General features: G+C 52.4%; 1 protein-coding gene across 4 annotated transcripts in view; it reads left to right on the forward strand.

The window, feature by feature from the left end:
* The window catches only part of PLA2G4E (phospholipase A2 group IVE), a 57927-nt gene that overhangs the window by 28658 nt on the left and 10077 nt on the right, over positions 1 to 19192 (forward strand). For all 4 annotated transcript variants that reach the window (XM_032481438.1, XM_006178854.3, XM_032481437.1 and 1 more), the window contains 12 exons: positions 509 to 581; positions 6102 to 6238; positions 7910 to 8041; positions 9050 to 9090; positions 10691 to 10733; positions 11248 to 11311; positions 12373 to 12533; positions 12617 to 12703; positions 13072 to 13109; positions 15001 to 15136; positions 16405 to 16541; positions 18881 to 19103. In XM_032481438.1, coding sequence (XP_032337329.1) covers positions 509 to 581; positions 6102 to 6238; positions 7910 to 8041; positions 9050 to 9090; positions 10691 to 10733; positions 11248 to 11311; positions 12373 to 12533; positions 12617 to 12703; positions 13072 to 13109; positions 15001 to 15136; positions 16405 to 16541; positions 18881 to 19103 — 1272 coding nt within the window. The remainder of the gene's footprint in view (positions 1 to 508; positions 582 to 6101; positions 6239 to 7909; positions 8042 to 9049; positions 9091 to 10690; positions 10734 to 11247; positions 11312 to 12372; positions 12534 to 12616; positions 12704 to 13071; positions 13110 to 15000; positions 15137 to 16404; positions 16542 to 18880; positions 19104 to 19192) is intronic.

The following is a 19192-nucleotide window of genomic DNA, read 5'->3' on the forward strand; positions in this document are numbered from 1 at the left end:
TGGAGAAGTACATTCTCTTAAAAAGGTATAAAGTGATTCTAGCAGCATGGAGTGGACCATGTGTCATGTGAAGGGTTCCAGTTCAGAGGCCTCTAAAAATGTAGCCGTTGAGTGGGCTGGAGGAGTCTGATGGTGTCTGCCATGGGCATGGGCCAGGAGTGAACAGTAAAAAGACTCATCAAAGCCTGGGGAAAACTCTCAAGGGAAGGGCTTCCAATTCTGAGATCCAGACAGGAAAGCCAGGAACAGAACAGGTGTGAAGCTGGCCCTCTTCCAGGGAGAGTTGGCCCAGAGTGGGGTGAGGACTAAGCCCCTCACCTCTGCAGCCTCAGGCCCCCTGGGGACCAGAAGAGCCCTCCAGAGCCCAGAAAGGCAGCTAGCTCGACCATGGGGATGCTGCTTGAGTCTGAGCAGTGGGAGTCTATGCTGGGTTGAGCAGCTCCATATACGTCAAGGTCACCTACAACCATTGCCTGAAGAGTGAGTCCTCTGTCCTCTCAATCCACAGGAGGAGCTGTCTCCATGCCACCTGCTGACAGTGAGGGTCGTCCGGATGAAAAACGTCCGACAGGCTGATTTGGGTGAGTAGCCCCCTCCCACATCCCCCCTTCTCTGCTTATGGGGCCTAGATGGAGACAGGACCCTGGGTAAGGAAATGGTCAGATGTGACTCTGTGTGTGTGCATGAGTGTGTGTGCATGCGTGTGTGTGCGTTCTATATTCAGGTTGTATTTCAGACCTTGGGGTTTGAGCCATTTTTCCAGGCCCCTCCCTCTGCTATAAAATTGGCACTTACCAGCCCCTGCAGTGCTCGTCCCAGAGCACTGTTCACCTCGCTCTCTCCTCCTCGCCCTCTCTTCCTCGCCCTCTCTTCCTCGCCCTCTCCTCCTCGCCCTCCCCTCCCTGGGATCCATTCCAGGAGCACCTGCTTCTCCCACACTGGGCATTGACTGCTCCTTGCTTCTGCATGAGTTTAAGGGCGGTTAGGGATGGACACCACATACTGGCCTAGCCCCAGTGCCCTTCTCAGGAAAATGGGTTCTGCAGCGCCTGCCAGATGCCCCAAAGCTCCTGGTTCTGCAGCTCAGCCCATGTGTGTTTGACTCAGGGCTCTTGGTGCAGTATCTTCTTGCAGCCTTAACTTCCCCTGCATCCCAGCCCCTGCTGCATTGTCAGGCCACAGGGGCCCAGGGAAGTCTCTGGCTTCAGGAAGAAATGAAGGCATCTGGATTGGCAGGAGAACAAAAGCTTCTCCCTATGCTGTCCTCATCTTCTGCCACCCAGGGAGGAAGGTTGGCCTCCGAGGAGGAGAAAGCTTTCTGCCAAGGCCCCACAGCTGAGGGGTTCCCCACTTACTAATGACCTTATAGGAATGGCCCAAGGACTCCATGTTCTCCAAACCTCTGTTACACTGCCCTCCCCCTAGGCTGGGAGAGCCGTGATACAAGGCGAGGACTCTATGCCCAAAGCACCTATAGAGTAGTAATGGGGGATGGCATTCTAATCTCGTCACCACAGAATTTAGACCCGGAGGAGGACACTGAAAGCTGGGAGTAGCTAAGGAAGGCTGCTTTGAGGGCCTGGGTCCTGAGGGGGCAGAGTGTGAGCATCCAGAGGTCTGGAGAGCCCAATCTGGGGGAGGATCTCTCCTGAGGGAGGGAGAGGACCCATAGTCCCTGAGCACCTGCTAGGGACTGGCCCGGGGCCAGATGTCCAAACACCATTCACCCTCCCAACAACATGAAGGCAATGTTGTGGGGCCTGTTTTGCACATGAGGATTAACTGCCTAAAGCAGAATCAGTGTTTGATCCCAGGTCTGGACTACTGAGGGTGGAGGAGACCAGCCAGGAGAAGCAGGCTGGGTGTTCAGAGGAGGGACAGGAATCTAAGTGATGGGCACCTGATTACAGGACTTCCTGATAATATGCAGATGGTTCAGGAGCACAGGTGGGAGAGGCTGATAAACCTGCTGGGAAGCTGCCCCTGCAACACTGCAATGCGGGGATGAGTGTGGAGGGTGGAGGAGGGAGGGCCCTGGAGCCCCAGAGAAAGCAAAGGGATCAGGCAGGATTCAGACCGGGTCCCCGGATAGGCAAGTGTCCAGAGCCCATGCCAGGGGGAGCAATTCCATCCAGTGGAGTTTTGGGCTTGGCCCTGCCGTGAGGCTGGCCAGAGGGCCAGGGACTTCTCGGGATTCTCAGGGCCTCCCAGGCCACTGTGAATGATCTGAGGAGCCTGGAAGTATCCCCCAGACCTGGGGACTGGCTGCCTCTTTTGCCTTTCCTGCCACGCCACATGAGTCATCAGACACTTCACCCCGCTCCCCTTGGGAATGGTTGAGCTTCCCACATGCCCACAGCTGCACTCACCTGCTTCCACCCCTCTGGAGGTGTGTCTGTCCCAGCCCTGCAGGTCCACGCTGGCCTCCCACTCCCCCAGCATGCCTGCACCTGTGTGCTCAGACCTTTCCATCATCCAGGGCCCTTCCTTCTGTCTTCTCCCTGCTACACCCATCACCTGCAGGTCCCAGAGGTGCAGCTGGGATGGGGGAACAGGCAGCCAGAGAAATGGACTGAGGTCCACTCCACCACCCTCCTCTTTCCCTCCCCCACACGTGCGTCTGGTACACAGGCTGTCTTTTGAGGGTACCCGGTCCCCTTTGGGAACCCCTTGTTTATGTTTTCCTCATTTCCCCTGAGGAACAGGGTGGGGGAATCCATGGTGGCTGGGGGTGTCAGCCCAGGTCACGTTGTGTCTGGATCCACAGTTGTCACAGGCTGGGCTCTGTAGCTGCCTCACCTGGGTTGAGACTATCCTGATATCTTGCAGGTCCTGGGTGACCCTTGCCCCAAATTTTCCTTCTAGCTTGGATAAGAAACAAGCTCCTCTCTGGTTCAGTCCTGTAATGGGTGCCTGAGTTTCCAAGATTTCCAGGAGCCCAAAAGAGAAGCGATTCAGGGATAAGATTCAGGGGTGACTCCCTGGGCCAGGACTGGGAGAGAATCAGCTTGGGAATTTCCCAGCAGTCACGAATTTTCATTCCTCTTGGGAAAATGAATTAAAACTCAAACCAGCACCCCAAGGGGGTGTGAGGCAGGTGTCTCAAAGGTGTGAGGAAGATAATGTTCTTGATCTCTGTACAGATCATTGAGTCATCTTGGCCACCCACATTCCAGGAGAGGAGACATGACATTCAGATGACCAAGCCCTCTGACACTTCATGAGGAACAAAGACTAGGAACTATCTATGCCTAGGAAATCCCCTGCAGTCCCTGAAATTCTCAGAATTGGGTCACCCTTTCTTAACCACTCTTCATTGGCAACATGACAGTCACTATCCTTACAGTCAGCTAATGATGCCCCAGGTTGTCATCTGGGCCCGGCGGCCTCCCTCCGTCGCCCCTCCCTCCCCAGGACTACCCACTCTTGAGCCACACTCTCCTTCCCAACCCTGTGGGAAGGGAGGCGGAACAGCTGTCTGCGAAAGGACTGAAAAATAAATTAACACTTGAAGTGTGGGTGTCTGATCAATCCTGGCTCTTTCAGGAGTCTTTTTATCTTAGGGATTTTAGCCTTAGGCCAAAAATATTGAGACTTTATTTAATGGATTTAATGGGAGAATTTTAGGCATGGACTGATGATAGGAAAGGGATTTTAGAAGGAAAGGGGCCTTTACAGGTTCCTTCAAATCATGCCAAGCACGTGAGTGTAGGGTTGGTGGAGTCCCTGGCTGAAGATTCCTTGTGCACAGGGAGGCAGACCAGGAGGAGGGGCCTCGGTGTCCAGGAAAAGTCAAGGGAGGGGTCCAGGAGGACTGGGCAGAACAATTAGACATGCCAACCTGCCTACCTATATCTGCAGTGACTCAGCCCAGGATTTCTGGGGTACTGATACAGCCCGTTCACAGGAAGTTGGGCTTTTGTACTCATTTAACAAATATCTAATGAGTGCCAACACTCGGTCTCCCCGACTTCACAGGGGACAGGGGGCAGTGGAGACAGATGTGTCAAACTGCTGTTGTCATGTAGGGTAGTCAGTGCTCTACTGGGAGCAGAGCAGAGGTCTCTGGGCTCGGAGGGCACCTGGCCCAGACCTGGGGGCTCAGGCAAGGCTTCCAGAGGAGGTCCTTTCTGCAACCTGAACAGGCCAACCAAGGAAAGGTGGTGTGAAAGAGGAAGAGAAGGGTGTTCATGGCAAGACAGTATGGCTTTCTGAGACCTACAACTGACTGGGTTTGGCCGGAGTCCAGAGTGAGAATGTGAGCACATGTGCGTGAATATGTATGTGTGCATGTGTGTGGGCATGCGCCTGCGGTGGGGGTGGGCAGGGCAGGGGCTGGGGTGATGATAGGGAGGGTGGAAAGATGAGGCTGAGGCTGTGGAAGAGGGAGGGGCAGCCATGCTGAGTGAGACTCCTTCCTGAGGGCAGATGGGAGCCATTGAAGGATCTCAAACTGGGGAGTGACATGATCAGATAGAAAAAGAGCCCTTTGGTTTGTTTTGAGAGATAAGATAGGGTAGGGCAGGACAGAAGACAGGGTGCCCAGTAGGGACATGGCAGCAGAGATGACGGTAGCCTACACCAAGGCAGTGGCTGTGCTAATAAGGAGAAGTGGACAGGCTAGAGAGGTCCAAGGAGTTAAGTCAACTCAATGTGAGAGTCAAGGGTGACACTTGGTGTCTGGTTAGGACACTTGAGTGAATGGTGAGGAGGAACAGGTTGAGTGTGGAAGGAAAGGTGAGGATGATGTCTCTATTTTTTTTTTTTTATTCTGTTGGGTTTTGGTCATTCTTCATGTCTGGATTAATGATGATTTTGACATCTAAAGGACAGTGCCGTCTCACCTCTATTCAATGGGAGGAAGTCGTGAATTCCAGTTCATTGAATGGTGAGCCCTCAAAGATTAACCAGACGTTGGGGATGAAATCAGAAGCTAGGGATGCTTGGGAGGCACACCGTGGTCATCAAGTCTGATAAAGTCCTCCCCATAGTGACAGTGTAGGACTAGGTCAGTCTGGGGGGACACCTCTGGTTCCACTCTCACAGGACATTATTAATTATAATTATGAACTACTTTGGAACAGTCTGGTCAGTACAGAACTCTCATCCCCACCCAGCTTTACCATCTAATGGACTCTGACACTGGAAACTGTAACGACTTTTCCCATGCTCTCTGTCTCTGGTGGGTACCCTGGGAATTGCCCCATCAGACTGCTGGAAGAGTGACAGGGCAATCGTGGTACCTGTCCCTCACTCCTCCCCGGTAGAATGAAGGGAAGGAGCTGGGCTGGGCTGCCATTTTTCACCCTATGCCTTTTGTTGCTCCGAACAGAAGACCCTGGAGGCCTTCTTTCACTTTAGGAGGGCCTGTTGGGATCACAGACTTTGCCCTTCTCCAGAGCATGCACAGCATCATTGCAATGGGGTTGTTCTTTCAAATGAAAAATAAAGTATGTGGCCTTAGACGTGAGGGCTTCCTGAGTCCCACACCCCATGCTTGGGTCATGTACCCCATCTGTACGTACTACACCAGTGTAGACATGAAGAGCCAGCTGGGTGCATCTGAGTCACATGTAGATGGTAGTCCCTGCTCCTGAATCCTGCTGAATATCTTGTTCCTCTCAAGCCCATTCCCATGGGGGCCATCTGGGCTGATTCATGGCAGACTGTGTCCCTTCTAATCCTTGCTTCTCCTTAGCCAATAGGAAGAGCTGTGCCCTACTTTGGTTTCCCTGGTGCCTTGAGCTAAGGCAAGAGATAAACTTGACCCCTGGGGGCTAGTCCTCCAAATTTTCCCCTGGCAGAGGGAAAACTCTGTAGCCTTATATTTTCCCAAGCCAACAGGTGTCTGCTCAGAGAGCCAGAGGCCACCTGGGTCCATGAGAACAGTCCGTGGGGCCTGGGTCCCCTCTGTGAGACCTCTAGCCGGCAGTCTGTGACCTTCCCAGTGTTCTGGGACAAAGGTCTCTGAAGAGTCAGACCGAGGAGTCAGGAGGGGACCTGGAGCTGAGACAAGGCCTTGCCCTGGCTTCTGCCTCCATGCCCTTTGGACCTGGGTTGGCTCCTCACCCTCCCCTCCCATCCTTGTCTTCCTTGGACAGTGAGCCAAACAGACTGTTTTGTGAGCCTCTGGCTGCCCACCGCCTCTTGTAAGAGGCTGAGGACTCGGACCATCTCCAACTGCCCAAATCCAGAGTGGAATGAGACCTTCAACTTCCAGATCCAGAGCCGAGTGAAGGTGAGATGTGGAGGCCTGCACCTGCCTGCCCTGCTTGCAGTTCTAGTCCCCACCTTGCTGCTTGTCCTTCTCTTCGCTCGTGGGTCCTACTCAGGCCCATTTGTCTTTCTTCCTGCTGACTTCTTGTCCTCCATTGCCCTGTCTTCCCCTCCCTGACGCACTTCTTCCTTCTGCCCAGCTCATGCTTGTCCTTCTGAGTCTACTTACCCTTCTACCTTCTTGCCTGTCTCTCTCGTCCTTCTACCCAGTTGTTGCTGAAACTGGGTGTCTCCTGACCCAAAATAGGTGTGTTTCTGGTAACTTCCAGACCATACTTCAAGCAGGAGAATACAGAGAGGAGCCATTCTACTTGCTAAATCCAAGGCCAGTCTCATTCCAGCCAGAGGGCTTTCTGTATCTTTTAAATCCCTTTTAGGTGGCTTTATTATTTCTAATTCCTTGAATGTGTGCTCTTTCATTTGCTGAGCTGCTGTTTCATGGGATTAGTCTTCTTCAGACACATGGTGACTATAAGTTGAGTGCGCATTTCCTGAGGGAGAATTCTCCTGTGAACATCCTGAGTTGTGACTCAGCAGAGTGCCTTTAAGACAAACTTGGCTTCATCATGGTGGCATCAATCCCAGTCTTGAGGCACTTGAGGCTTGACAGCTCCATCCAGCTTACTGCTTTCATATTTTAGTGATGCTTCTCTATTTCTAGCTCATGATGTATCCTTTTTGTTTTCAAGAAGGGCTTTATATTTATCGTTTTAAAAGTATCTTTTCTATCACATATATGGTTTTGGTGAGAAAGGAGGATTTCAGTAATGGGCTCAGCCTGCCATCTTGAAACAGGAATTTGTGTTTCTTTTGTCTGAAGATCTGTGGGGCTGCTGGGTTGATTCTGGAACACACCTGGTTTCTAGTCATTGCAAAGTCAACAGATCTCATTGATTGGGAACCCCCAGAACCACCTCACTTCCACTAGGTAGGGAACAAAGAGGCAAACCCAGCCCCAACCTACATCTCCCAGGATCCCTGGAACAAGACCCAGAGGCTCATCAGAGGCTAATCCATGACACTTAAGATCATTGACCTCAAAGTTCAGCTAGATGACAGGGTAGCTGCTCCACCCTTAGCATGCCGCTTTGGGACCATCCATGAGACCTCATTAGGGGCTGATGAGCCAAAGGATAGAGTTCCAATATGTCACCCCAGTCCCATCAAAGCCCCTATAATCTTGGCCACATTACTCCTCTGGAGTGTTAAGATGTTAGCTTCCCTGAACTGGGGTTTCTAGAACCAAAGGAACTGTCTTCAGCTCCTGGGTCCCAGTGCTAGACATAGTCTATGTCTTGGCAGTGGTCTTGCTTGCTCTGCCCTTCATCCTTCCCCTAGGTGAAATGAAATCCCTCACACTCCCCAGGCCCCTGCCAAGCTTGCAAAAGAGCAAAATTCCCCAGTAGGCGAGTCAGAGAAGAGGGGTAGGAAGGTTTCAGAGAGTTGGAAAGGAAGGAATAGACACTTTCCTCCCTTAATTCATGTCCCTACAAATGTCCCTCACAGCTGAGCTCTGCTGGTCCCCATGCCAAAGACCCACGTCCTCACTAGGACTAAGGTTAGGCCCCTCATCCTAGGAATTAGTTGGGGGCAACCTTGGTAACCAGATTGGCACCCACCCCTTCTCGCCTAGAACGTGCTAGAGCTGAGCGTCTGTGATGAAGACACAATGACACCAGATGACCATCTCTTGACAGTTCTCTATGACCTCACCAAGCTCTGCTTCCGAAAGAAAACCCACCTGAAGTTCCCACTCAACCCAGAGGTTGGTGCGGGTGCCCCAATCCTCAGCCTCCTGCCTCACGGGGGGTAGCTGGTTATTCTTATGATGCCAATTCACAGGTTTCTCTCTCTGTAGCCAAGATGGGAGAAGACAGTGCTACTGTTCAAATCCCAGCATTTCGGCTTACTGTGTGACCTGGTAGAAATGACTTAATTACTCTGAGTTCTGTTTCCTGTCTTCACAATGGCAATAGTAATACCTACCACACAGGGTCGCTGTGAGGTTTAAGCGGGAATGCGTAGTAAAGCATCCGGCACTGTTCACAGTACACAATGGAGACATAGCTAAGTGTTGGTTCCCTTTCTTCCCTCGAGGGTCCTGCTGCTGGCATGGCTCCAGAGGATAAGGGTAAAGGAGGGAACATCTGCAAATCAGAGAAAGTCAGAGCTGGAAAGGATGTTATGGATTCAATTATTCATTAAGTACTTGAATGCCTACTGTGGGCCAGGCACTGTTCCAGGCACTGGGGACACATCAGGGAATGAGCATCCCCGGCCTCGCATGGCTTACACTCTAGCAAGGAAATAAAGATCCACTGAGGTCATGACTCCCTAAAGTTATACAGCAAGAGATGCAAAGCAGTGGATGAAGGAAAGGGCCCTGCCTTCAGAGTGGAGCTTGCCTAGGGCAGTATCTCGGCTCTCCCTTGCCCCTGGCACTGAGCCCCTTGGGGAGGCAGGAGAGCAATGGAAGCTGGAGGGAGAAGATGAAGGGAAAATATTCTGGGGCAGAGGGACTTACCTGCTGGGGCTCCACACCCTCCCCTCCCCTGAGTGGTCAGTGATGTTCCTGATATCAAAGACTTGGGGTCAGAGGGAGGCAGAGGGGACAACAGGAGCCAGGAGCAGCTGCCCCTACTCCAGGACAGCAGGACAGCCACATGGGAAGGACGGGGGCAGGTCCACAGGGACTCCTGGGGTGGCAGAGGGTCCTGGTCTGCAGAGAGGTATAGACACAGCTCACAACTGCCATCTCTTCCTCCCCCTGCAGGGCATGGAGGAGCTGGAGGTGGAGTTCCTGCTAGAAGAGAGGTGAGTAGGCTCCAGCCCACAGAGTTCCACCAAGGTCCTGACCCCAGGGCAGCTTCTGGGCACAGGCATTGCAGAGCCAGGTCCTCCCTTTGGCTGTCCCCCCCTTTTCCACTCTCACCCCTGGCCCTCTTCACTGGGCGTCAGAATCACTTCGGAGTTTCTGAATACTGTAGGTGCCTGGGCCCCACCTCTGCTCATCCAGTTCTACTGATGTCAGTCTTGCTTTAAGGATCTAGTACTCTGGCCAAATCATCTGCCTCAGCTCCCTGGCATTTCCGAGCGTGGCCTCTGGGAATAATTCCCGCCACCACAATGATGGGGTCTTGTTGAGGCCGGGCTGACAAAGAGGTCAGGACCAAGGAGTCTCCTCCTGGACCCAGAACTGATAGAACAAACTCCCTCAAACCCTGGCCCGAAGCAGATGCCGGCCCCCTCTGCAGCCAACTCCAGAACCAAGTCATAGGGAGGCTCAGGGCTGACGTATGGGGTCATTTCCCATCATTTCCAATTAGGGTCCTGGAGGTCTGACTGTGTTGTGGACTCCAGTGGAATTGGGTCAGGGAGCTGGAGTATGAGAAGAAGAGGACAAACAGAGAGGAAGGAAGGGAAGGAGCAGTGAGGGAGGGGACAAGCCTGCCCCCGGGGCAGCAGTGCCCCTTGTGATGGGGCGGCCGGCTCCTTCCCCTCCTTAGCCCTGACAGGACTGAGCCCCCCCGACTTATGATTAGCCTCGGACAGGGGGACAATGAGAGGAAGGAACTAGAACAAGAGGGCTTGTCAAATTCCACCAGGAGAATCTTCCACCTAGGGCTCTTGGAACTATTTAACTATTTGGGATGCCTCATTAAAATCAACTTAAAATATAATTTTAATTCAGTTTGACAAATTAAAGTCAACTTCATTTGTTTCACATTCAAGAAAATCTGGGCTCTCTCCTCCAATTCTGAGTTTGACAGGACTTTTAGGGGGGGAAACATTTCTCGGCTGAATTAGAAAGTTTCTTACAAAATGAAATATGTCAAAATTGGTAATAAGAGTTGATCTGGAGACAGTCGTCTTGGGCTTCATTTTGGTGAGGGAGCTGTGGGCTTCCCTACCCTGAATGTAACCTTGGAGGCTTCTATTCTCAGCTTTGTAACACAAAGATATTCCATATTCACCAGGCCCCTCTCTGGCTGGGTCAGAGCTGTTTGTTAAACTCACATATTAAAGCACAGAAGGGAGGATGGGTCAATTTTGCCCACAGCTGTTTACATCTGCTCTAGCTGGTGGCCTCCACCTTTCCTTGCAGCCTGTTTATCCTCATAACTCCACACATTTGCCTCTGGTTGGACATTAAGAACAGTTATCATTTAAGGAAAAAAAGGGGGAGGTACTCTTCTACTCCCTCGAACCTATAATTATTTTTTCTGGAAATTCTATTTAAAATGTGTGCCAGTTTTCTCCTTGACAATTTAAGATTTCTTAAGCCAGTATTTTTCACAAGGACAAAGAAGGCTCTGCTGTCTCCTTATTGATGCTCTGTAGGCTGTTTGACACCTTTGTGAGAAATCAGTAGAGGATTATATGACTGACCAGGAGTTCCCATTTTGTTTTTCAGTCCCTCTCCACCTGAGAGCCTCATCACCAACGGCGTGCTGGTGGTAATTGTCCTTCCAGGTTCCCGTAGCTGCAGGGGCAGCCTGTGACTGCTGCTCTCAGGGAACAGAACTGTGGGAGGAAAACCAGGCTCAGCTTGGGCCCTTGTCCCAGAGCCCGCTGGAAGTCAGACTAACTGAAGCCAGACAGTGGGGGCGCGGGCAGTGGTGGGGGCAGCAGCTGGGTTTCTGCTCCAGGGGAGGAAGTACCTGGGACATCAACCGCCCTGGTCCAGCATCTCCCCTTGGACACCTCCCCAATAAAAGCACCCACTAGGTGGCAGCCTCCTCCCAGAATCAATCTTGTCGCGTTTCCCCAGCTCCAATCTCTCTACAAGCACAAGTTCAGTATTAAAAAGATTTTCACCATTTGGTACAGCCACTTCAGTTAGATGCATCTGAAGCCTCAGGACTCGAGGAGATCTTCTCCCCACCCCCTAATCAGTCTTTGGGAGTTAGTGGCCTGGTAGAGCATGGGGGCAGCTCGTGCTCAAAATGACCTCCCCTTCCTTCGTTTCAGTCTCGACAAATGTCCTGCCTGGAGGTTCATGCAGAATCCAGGAGGCAGAAGAAGAATAGGAAAAGTGAGCCCTTTGACCGCCTCTGCCTGCTGGGGGTGTTCCGTGGACTCCCCAGAGTGGGGAGACTCTTCCAGATCACCTCGCCCTCAGGGGTCATGAACCCGTCATCCCTCTGCCCTAAAACGGGCTTGATCTTCCAGGCACCAGCATGACCCTCAGTGCTTCCCAGTCCTGGCAAAGCACAGCACAGCACTGCCCATCTGTCCTCACCGGTCTGTGCTGCACCCCTGCCAGACCAGGGTCCCCTGGGGCTAGTGCGGTGGTCAGCACTGGAGGCAGGGGGGCACCGACAGCACCCAGGGCCCCTGTAGCTACTCGCTTTCCTCTAGTCAGATTACCGTTCATAGAGTCCTAGCATTTCAGAGCTGGCATAGCTGGCAGGGACTCCAGATCCACAAACACGACTCTCCAGCTCACCACCTGACGTCACAGCATCCTTGCATACAAGGCTTCCAGCCCTGTCCCAAGAGAGGAGAGGCACAGCCCCACTGGTGTGGTGGTGGGGCGGGGGGAGAAGGCTCTACCCCCAAACTCACGGTAAGGCAAGGGCCTGCTTTCAGTGCAGTGGGGCTGTGACTCTGGGGCACCTTGTAGAGAAGTGAACCCAGGACTAGTCCAGAGGACTCAGCATCTCAGATCCCACACACAAGCCCTGTTAAAATGCAAGTTCCTGGGCCCCACCCTGCCCTGCCCTTCAGAATGAGACTCTTTGAGACATTTTAACCAGTGCCCCTGGTGATTCTAAATCTCTGTCCTGAGTGCCTCCAGCTAGGCTTTTTACTGGGCCCGGATGAGGGCAGGTATAGCTCAGTGGTAGAGCTCATGCTTGGTGTGCACAAAGTTCTCGGTTCAACCCCCAGTACCTCCACTGGGAGAAAAAAAAACTATGGATTTGGGATTGAGGATACAGCTCAGTGGTAGAACACGTGCTTGGCATGCATGGGGTCCTGGGTTCAATCCCCACTACCTCCGTCAAGCAGGAAAAAAAGAATTGTACTGGGCCCAGTTGGGGTGGGGAGTGAGAGGCTTCCTTGGGGTCTCAGCACTCTCATCCCCTCTTCCAGGGACGGACTTCCTGGTGACAGTGACGCAGTCCTTCGAGCACACCCAGCGCATCTCATGCAGCCAGGAGCCCTGCTGCCCAAATCCTGCCTGCTTCCACTACCCCAAGTACTTCCAGCCCCAGGTACACGTGGAGGTGCCCAAGAGCCAGTGGAGCTGCAAGGTACAGTCTGCGGCAGTGGGGACCATGGTGGGGACTGGGGCCAGAAGAGCCCCCCCCCATCACAGAACCATCCACCCTTCCAGCTTTGCTGCTGCTGTGCGCACAAGAACAGCCCTGTCTGCCAGCCCCTTGATTGCCTCCCCGATGGCCAGACAGTGAACCTGCCTGTGGTGAGGATCTGGGTCTGGGAAGGGGCCCCTGGGCAACTTAGCCTGGAGATGGGAGGGAGGGAGATGGGGAGAGCCTGAGGTGTCGCATAGGGGAAGATGACTTGTAGGGGTCTCTCAGGCAGGGTGGAGGGGTCATGGGTGGAGATTGCTGAACTGCAGTGTGGAGCCAAAGAGAGTGTGTGGAGGCTGAGTTGAGGATGGTCAGGAGGGTCATGTCCAGAAGAGGGAGAGCGTGTGTGTGGGTAAGACTCGTGAGCATGCTGAGTCAAGTCAGGGAGTGGACAGTGTGGTGAGCCTTCACTTCTATGGTTGGGACCACTTGGCTCTGAATTGTCATCCCTGACATGCTTTCATCTTTCACTTCCCAGAGCGAGAACTGTGAATTGCACATGAAGTCTACACCCTGGTAAAATGCCCTCTTTCTGTCTGTCCCTCTGATGTATTTATCTTTGGGGGTGTGAAGTGGTATCTTGTGGTTTTGTTTTGCATTTCCCTGATGTCCAACAATGTTAAGCATCTTTTCACAGGTTTATGGGCCATTTATATGTCATCTTTGGAGAAAAGTCTATTGAAATCCTTTGCCCATTTTTAAAGTGGGTGATTTGCCTTTTGTTGTTAAGTTGCAAGCATTCTTTGTATATTTTACAAGGGATACAAGTCCCTTGTCAAATATATGATTTGCAAATATTTTCTCCTATTCTGGGGGCCTTCTTTCACATTCTTGATGGTATCCTTTGAGGCACAGAGGTTTTCCATTTTGGTGAAGTGCAATATAGGCATATTTTTTTCTTTTGTCATTTCTGCTTTTGGTGTCATATTTAAGAAACCATTGCCTAATCCAAGGTCATGAAGGTTTACTCCCATGTTTTCTTCTAAGAGTTTTATAGTTTTAGCTCTCACATTTAGGTCTATGATTGATTCTGAGTTAATTTGCATGTACAGTAAATAGGGGTTCAACTTTTCTCTTGCATGTGGATATCCAGTTATCCCAGCATCATTTGGTGAAAAGACTATTCTTTCTTCTTTGAATTGTCTTGGCAGCCTTGTCAAAGATCAAGTGACATAGTTTCCATTTACAATTTGATAGTTGTGTCCTTGGTCAAGTTACTAAGCCTCTCTAAGTCTCAGTTTTTCTCGTCTGTAAAGTGGAGCAGCACCAGGAGTACTGTCCATCACTGGGTTGCTTTGAGGATCCAGTAACATAACATATGTGAAGAAATCAGTGATCTGACAAGTGGGGTGCTCAGCAGATATCAACTAATGTTATTTTCTTCGCTTTATTATTCATTCCTTTTTGAGGCCAAGGAAAGGTTTCCTCACAGATGTGTCTGCAGGCCTGCACTAGACATGGAGGAAATGTGATGGGAGAGCTCCCGGGCTCTGCCTTCAATGAGATGTGACTTTGTTAGTGACTCAGGTCGTTAAGACTTAGGTCAGAAATCGTCAAGTCCATTTACCTGGAGTCACTGGGGGGCAGGGCCTCAAAGGATGCAAAGGATGTAGGCGGACAGAGAGAGGAAGCTTTGGGTGAAGGCAAGGGCCTGAGCAAAGTCTCAGAACCTGGACTGCTCCTGGGCTCTGAGAGCTGACAGCCCCTTCTTGGAAGTAGCAGGAGGTGAGGTGGGACAGGTCAGGTAGGAGCTTGGATGCCAGGCCAGGAACTGGAACTTACTCAGGTCAGGGTGATAAAAAGAAGGCAAGTGTTGGGCCTTCTGCTCCCACCCTACCTGCCTTGCAGACCTGAGGGGGCGACAGGGTGAGATCAGGGCTGTAAAGGGGTTTTGTCAATTGCATAAACACACAGGATGAGTCTTACTCTGGGAGCAGGAAAAGCTCACTGAGGAACGTGAGCTTCACAGGAACAGGGCCTTGTTTACCCAGCTCTGAAGAGCCCTCCCTGTACAGCCTTACCCTGAGAGATTAGCCAAAAGGATCTTAGGGCCCCTTGTCACTCATGTCTGGCCTCGGTGGGGAGGCCTTTCTGGACTTTTCCAAATTTTGCCATTGAGGGCAGAGGGTTCAATGAGTCCCTAATTTTGTTCAGTAACTGCTGACAATGCACCAGCTAAGGCTTTGCGGGCTTGACATTTGTTATCTCATTAAGTGCTGAAGACAGTGCTGGGAGTTAAGCATGATTAGCCCCATTTTACAGGTAAGAAAGCAGAGACCCAGGGTCACAGAGGCAAGCCGTGACAGAACCAGGCTTCAAGCCTAGGTCCGACTGACCCTAAAGCCATGTCTTCTCCATGGAGGTGGAGTCTACAGGCCCTCTCAGCCAAGGTCCTCTGTCTCCACAGCTCCCAGACTCTGGACGTGCGGCTGGGCTTCAGCCTGTGCCAGGCAGAGCAGGAGTTCCTGCAGAAGCGGAGGGTGGTGGTGGCCGAGGCACTGAAGCAGGTGTTGCAGCTGGAGGAGGACCTGCAGGTGGACGAGGTGGGTAAGCGGAGGTCCTCTCCGAAACAAGCTCATCCCTCCAACTCAGGGCCTGCCAGCCGCCCCCAACCTGCTCTTGCCCTGGGGCAGCCGCAGCACTGCCTTTCCTGGTGACTCTTACTGCTGAGGTTCCAAGTGCCCAGGTGAGGGCTGTGCTGGATGTGAGTCAGCTGTGTGTTCACAAGGGGAGGGCAGAACAGAGAGAAAGGAAGGTTCCCCAGCCGCTCCTCCCTGTGCGCTAACAGATCCTCAGGTGACAATGATGTCTGTCTTACCCAGGGACAGTAAGGCCTCCTCTCCCCAGCCAGGAAAACATTGGAAGCTCCACCACCTCCCACACTCCACACACCTTCACCCAAAAGGCCCTCGACCTTTCGTTCTTCAATTCTCCCTTTCCCCAAACATGCACGTGCATGCACACACACAGACACATGCCCCCAGAGTGAACAGCAGTTGGAGGCTGGAGAGAAGCAGCTCCTACTTACAAGGCCAGCTTCTGCGCGCAGAGCCCTCTGCCAACTCCCTGGTGTGGGCTGAGGCCCACGCTCCCCTGGGCAGCAGATCAGCCCTCCATGGACCTGCCGTCAGAGGCCAACCACAGGTGTGGGCAGAGATCTCATGCCTGAGGAGGGGTGTGACGGGGCTTTGGCCGACAGAGGATCTTACAGTACCCCCTCAAATGGAAGCAGAGTGAGTCTTGGCAAAGACCCCATGCCCACCTCTCCCACCTTTAGGGAAACACACCAAGGACATCTTTTACCTATGTAAACCCATAGGAGACAAACCTGCTTCTTCCCGCATCAAAAATTCATTTACTCCTGGTCTTACACATATGGTACATATTGAGCACATATCACATGCCAGGCTTGGGCCTGGTGCCCTGACATCAAATCCCTCTACAGAAGATGTTGATTTGCAGCCACTAGGGAATCGCACACTAGCTGATCTTTTGAGCAAGCCACCCAGCCCTCTGCACCCCAGTTTCATCATCTGCTAACTGAGGGCTAGATGGGCAGTGCCAAGAACTCTTCCAGCCACAACTTTCTAATTGACCGAGCCTGACACTGACCATTGGGTTTGGAGCTCAGGTCTAATTCTAGACCCACCAGGTGGCCTGACACACTGGGAAAGGCAGCTTTCAAGTCAGCCCCTGTTCTCTGCTCTCTGTAGCCAGCTCTGCCTCCTCCACTGTTCTCCCTAAGTTCCTGTCTCTCCAGGTCTTCTCCCACCCAGCACTGCCCCAGCAGTCTGCCTCTGTGTGCCCCCAGGTACCACTGATAGCCATCATGGCCACTGGGGGTGGAACGAGATCCATGACCGCCATGTACGGCCACCTGCTCGGGCTGCAGAAGCTGAACATCCTCAACTGTGCCAGCTACATCACTGGCCTGTCAGGGGCCACCTGGTAAGGAGCCAAGGGCCGCTGTCTGGGGAAGCCCAGAGCAGGCAGCAAGCAGGCTGGCCAGGGGTCTCTGGTGACACTCCCTCCACTCCAAGTGAGAGTGACTCATGATGCCGGGGGCAGCTCTGACCTTTACAGTTGTGTGACCTTGGGCACGTAACTCTACTTCTCTGAATCTCAGCTTCCGTATCTGTAAAGTGGGGATAGAGATAGCACTGACCTCATGGGGTAGTTGTGAGATGCTCCCCCAGTACACGAAGGACACTGTGTACGTCGTACACGTTGGTCATTGTACATTACTGTTTCCAAGGGGCTGAGGCACAGACCCAGAAGTGTGGTGGCCAACTTTGTACAACCGACATAGTCCCTCGGACTATGCCAAGTCTCCTGGGGCAGGTGGAGCTGACCTGCTGCTCTGGCTGCCCACACTCCAGCCCACCCCCTCCCTGCACACTGCCTCTGCCCTGCAGGGTTTCCCAGTCTCCCCCTTCTCACTCTTGCTGGTGAGCAGGGAGAGTGAGCCCTCAGCTCCCTGCCCTGCCCATGAGGCCAGTATGAGATTGGCTTCTCCACAGACGCCACCACGGTGCCTGGGACTCACGATGCCTGTGGGGGCCCATAAAAATGTTTTAATGTCTTTTAAGATTAGAAGAAAGAAATGAACTTCTGGTTGAAGAAAGTGTTTTAATGAAAAACATTACTCTATTTGTCTATACAGCAATCATAAAGCAAAACTTTTAATTTTTTTATGGTTGAAGGGGCCCACCAAAGCCCCTTCAGTCCTGGTCTAGGGGTACCAGGGCCTTGGGACCACCCACAGCCTCTCAGCCAGGGCCGTGTCATATTCTGTTCGGAACTCATGGGCTTTGTAGCCCTTAAGGTCACTAGCTGTGGCCCTCATCCTGGAGGAGCTCTGGGTAAGTTCATTTGAGCAGGTGGAGGTGAACTTGTCATAGGAAAACCAAGGGTTCCTGGTGCACCAGGAGCCCTGAGGTGTCAGCCCAGATGAAACAGAAGGATAGTTGACAGTTATCAGCATTGCCTCTGCACCGAGCACTGGGTTAGCTGCTTCCAATGGACCATCTTATTTCTTCTTTACAAGAAGGCTGTGAGGAAGATGTTGTCATTCGGCTCACTTTACAACTGGAGAAACAAAGGAATTTGCCTAGGGTCACGCAGCTAATGAGTGGTAGAGCTGGGATTTGAACCTAGGCTGCCTGAGTCCAGGGCCCCAGTTCTTAATCTCCTCATAAAACCACTGCCTGCAGGAAGTAGGTTAAGGAGATAAACCTACTTGGATCAGGGTAGAGGGGCACCTTCATCCTGCTGGCTGACTACTGGGCCTGGCAGGAAACTGGAAGGAACTCAGACCCAGCAGGGAGGGGGTGGGGGTGTCTCCTGGCCTGGAAAAGCACTGGGAGGGAGTCTTTTAAAATCAAAATCAATCATTTGTAATGTTTTTGAAAGTTTTTTAAAAGTCAAAAGTAACAAAAATAACAGCAAGAGCCTTATGGAGATCAGGGTACTTTCTGTTGAAGAAATCTGAAGGAAAAGGCTGGCGCTCATACAGCTGTGCGGCTGCAGGCAAGGTCCACTGTGGGGAGGGCAATTCCTGGGTGCTGTCCTGATCCAGGCTGAGAAAAGCCGGATCCGAGCCAAGCGGAGGCAGACAGAGACAGAGACCCATGGCTAGGGGATCTCCATCTTTGTGTTGCTCCTCCCCACTGCTCACATTATAAGTTAAGAAGAAGGGGAAATAAATCTCTAGCTGGCGTTGTCATTGTGGGAATTAATGTGGCAGAGTGGGAAGAATCCAGGATTTGGGATCAGCCAAGCCTGGGTACAAATGTTGGCCCCAGCACTCCATGGCCCAGCACATCACTTCATACCAGGGGCTGTCCTAACCATCTTACTCTGCATTAACTCCCATTGCCTTCACAATGACGCTGTGAGGTAGGTCCAGTTGTCAGCACTCTCCCCAGTCCACAGATGGGGAAATTGAGATGAAGGGCAGTTAGGTAGCTTGCCCAAGATCACACAGCTGGTGAGCAGCAGAGTCTGGTTTTGAACCCAGGAAGATCTGGGTCCAGAATCCTCATTCTTAAGCAACATAGTATATACCTGGCACATGGCAGGCAATCAAGAAATTCAAGAAATGGCATCTCTTGTGACTATGCGTAATAATGTTCCCCCTTCCCTGCCAGGCCTCCACCTCACCCCCTTTCCTCCATGCCTCTCTCCTGGCAGGTGAGGGTTTCCTGTGACCTTCTTCCCTGACAGAGTCCAAAGTCAATCAGACCAGGGCTGGCTCAGCTCCACCAACCCCGCCCATCTCTCTCCAGGACCATGGCTACCTTGTACCGTGACCCTGACTGGTCCTCCAAAAACCTGGAGCCTGCCATCTTTGAGGCGCGGAGGCACGTAGTCAAGGACAAGCTGCCTGCCCTGTATCCAGACCAGCTCTTGAAATTCCGGGAGGAGCTTCAGCAGCGCAGGCAGGAAGGCTACAAGGTCACCTTTACAGACTTCTGGGGCCTGCTGATTGAGGCCTGTCTGGGGGACGAGGTGGGTGCTCAGCTTCTCCTGGGGCCCAGCCTGCCCTGGCTGATGCCCAGATCCCTTCCTTCATCAGGGGGTCGGGACATACAGCAGAA

This window comes from Camelus ferus, chromosome 6, assembly GCF_009834535.1.
Source record: "Camelus ferus isolate YT-003-E chromosome 6, BCGSAC_Cfer_1.0, whole genome shotgun sequence".
Lineage (NCBI taxonomy): Eukaryota > Metazoa > Chordata > Mammalia > Artiodactyla > Camelidae > Camelus > Camelus ferus.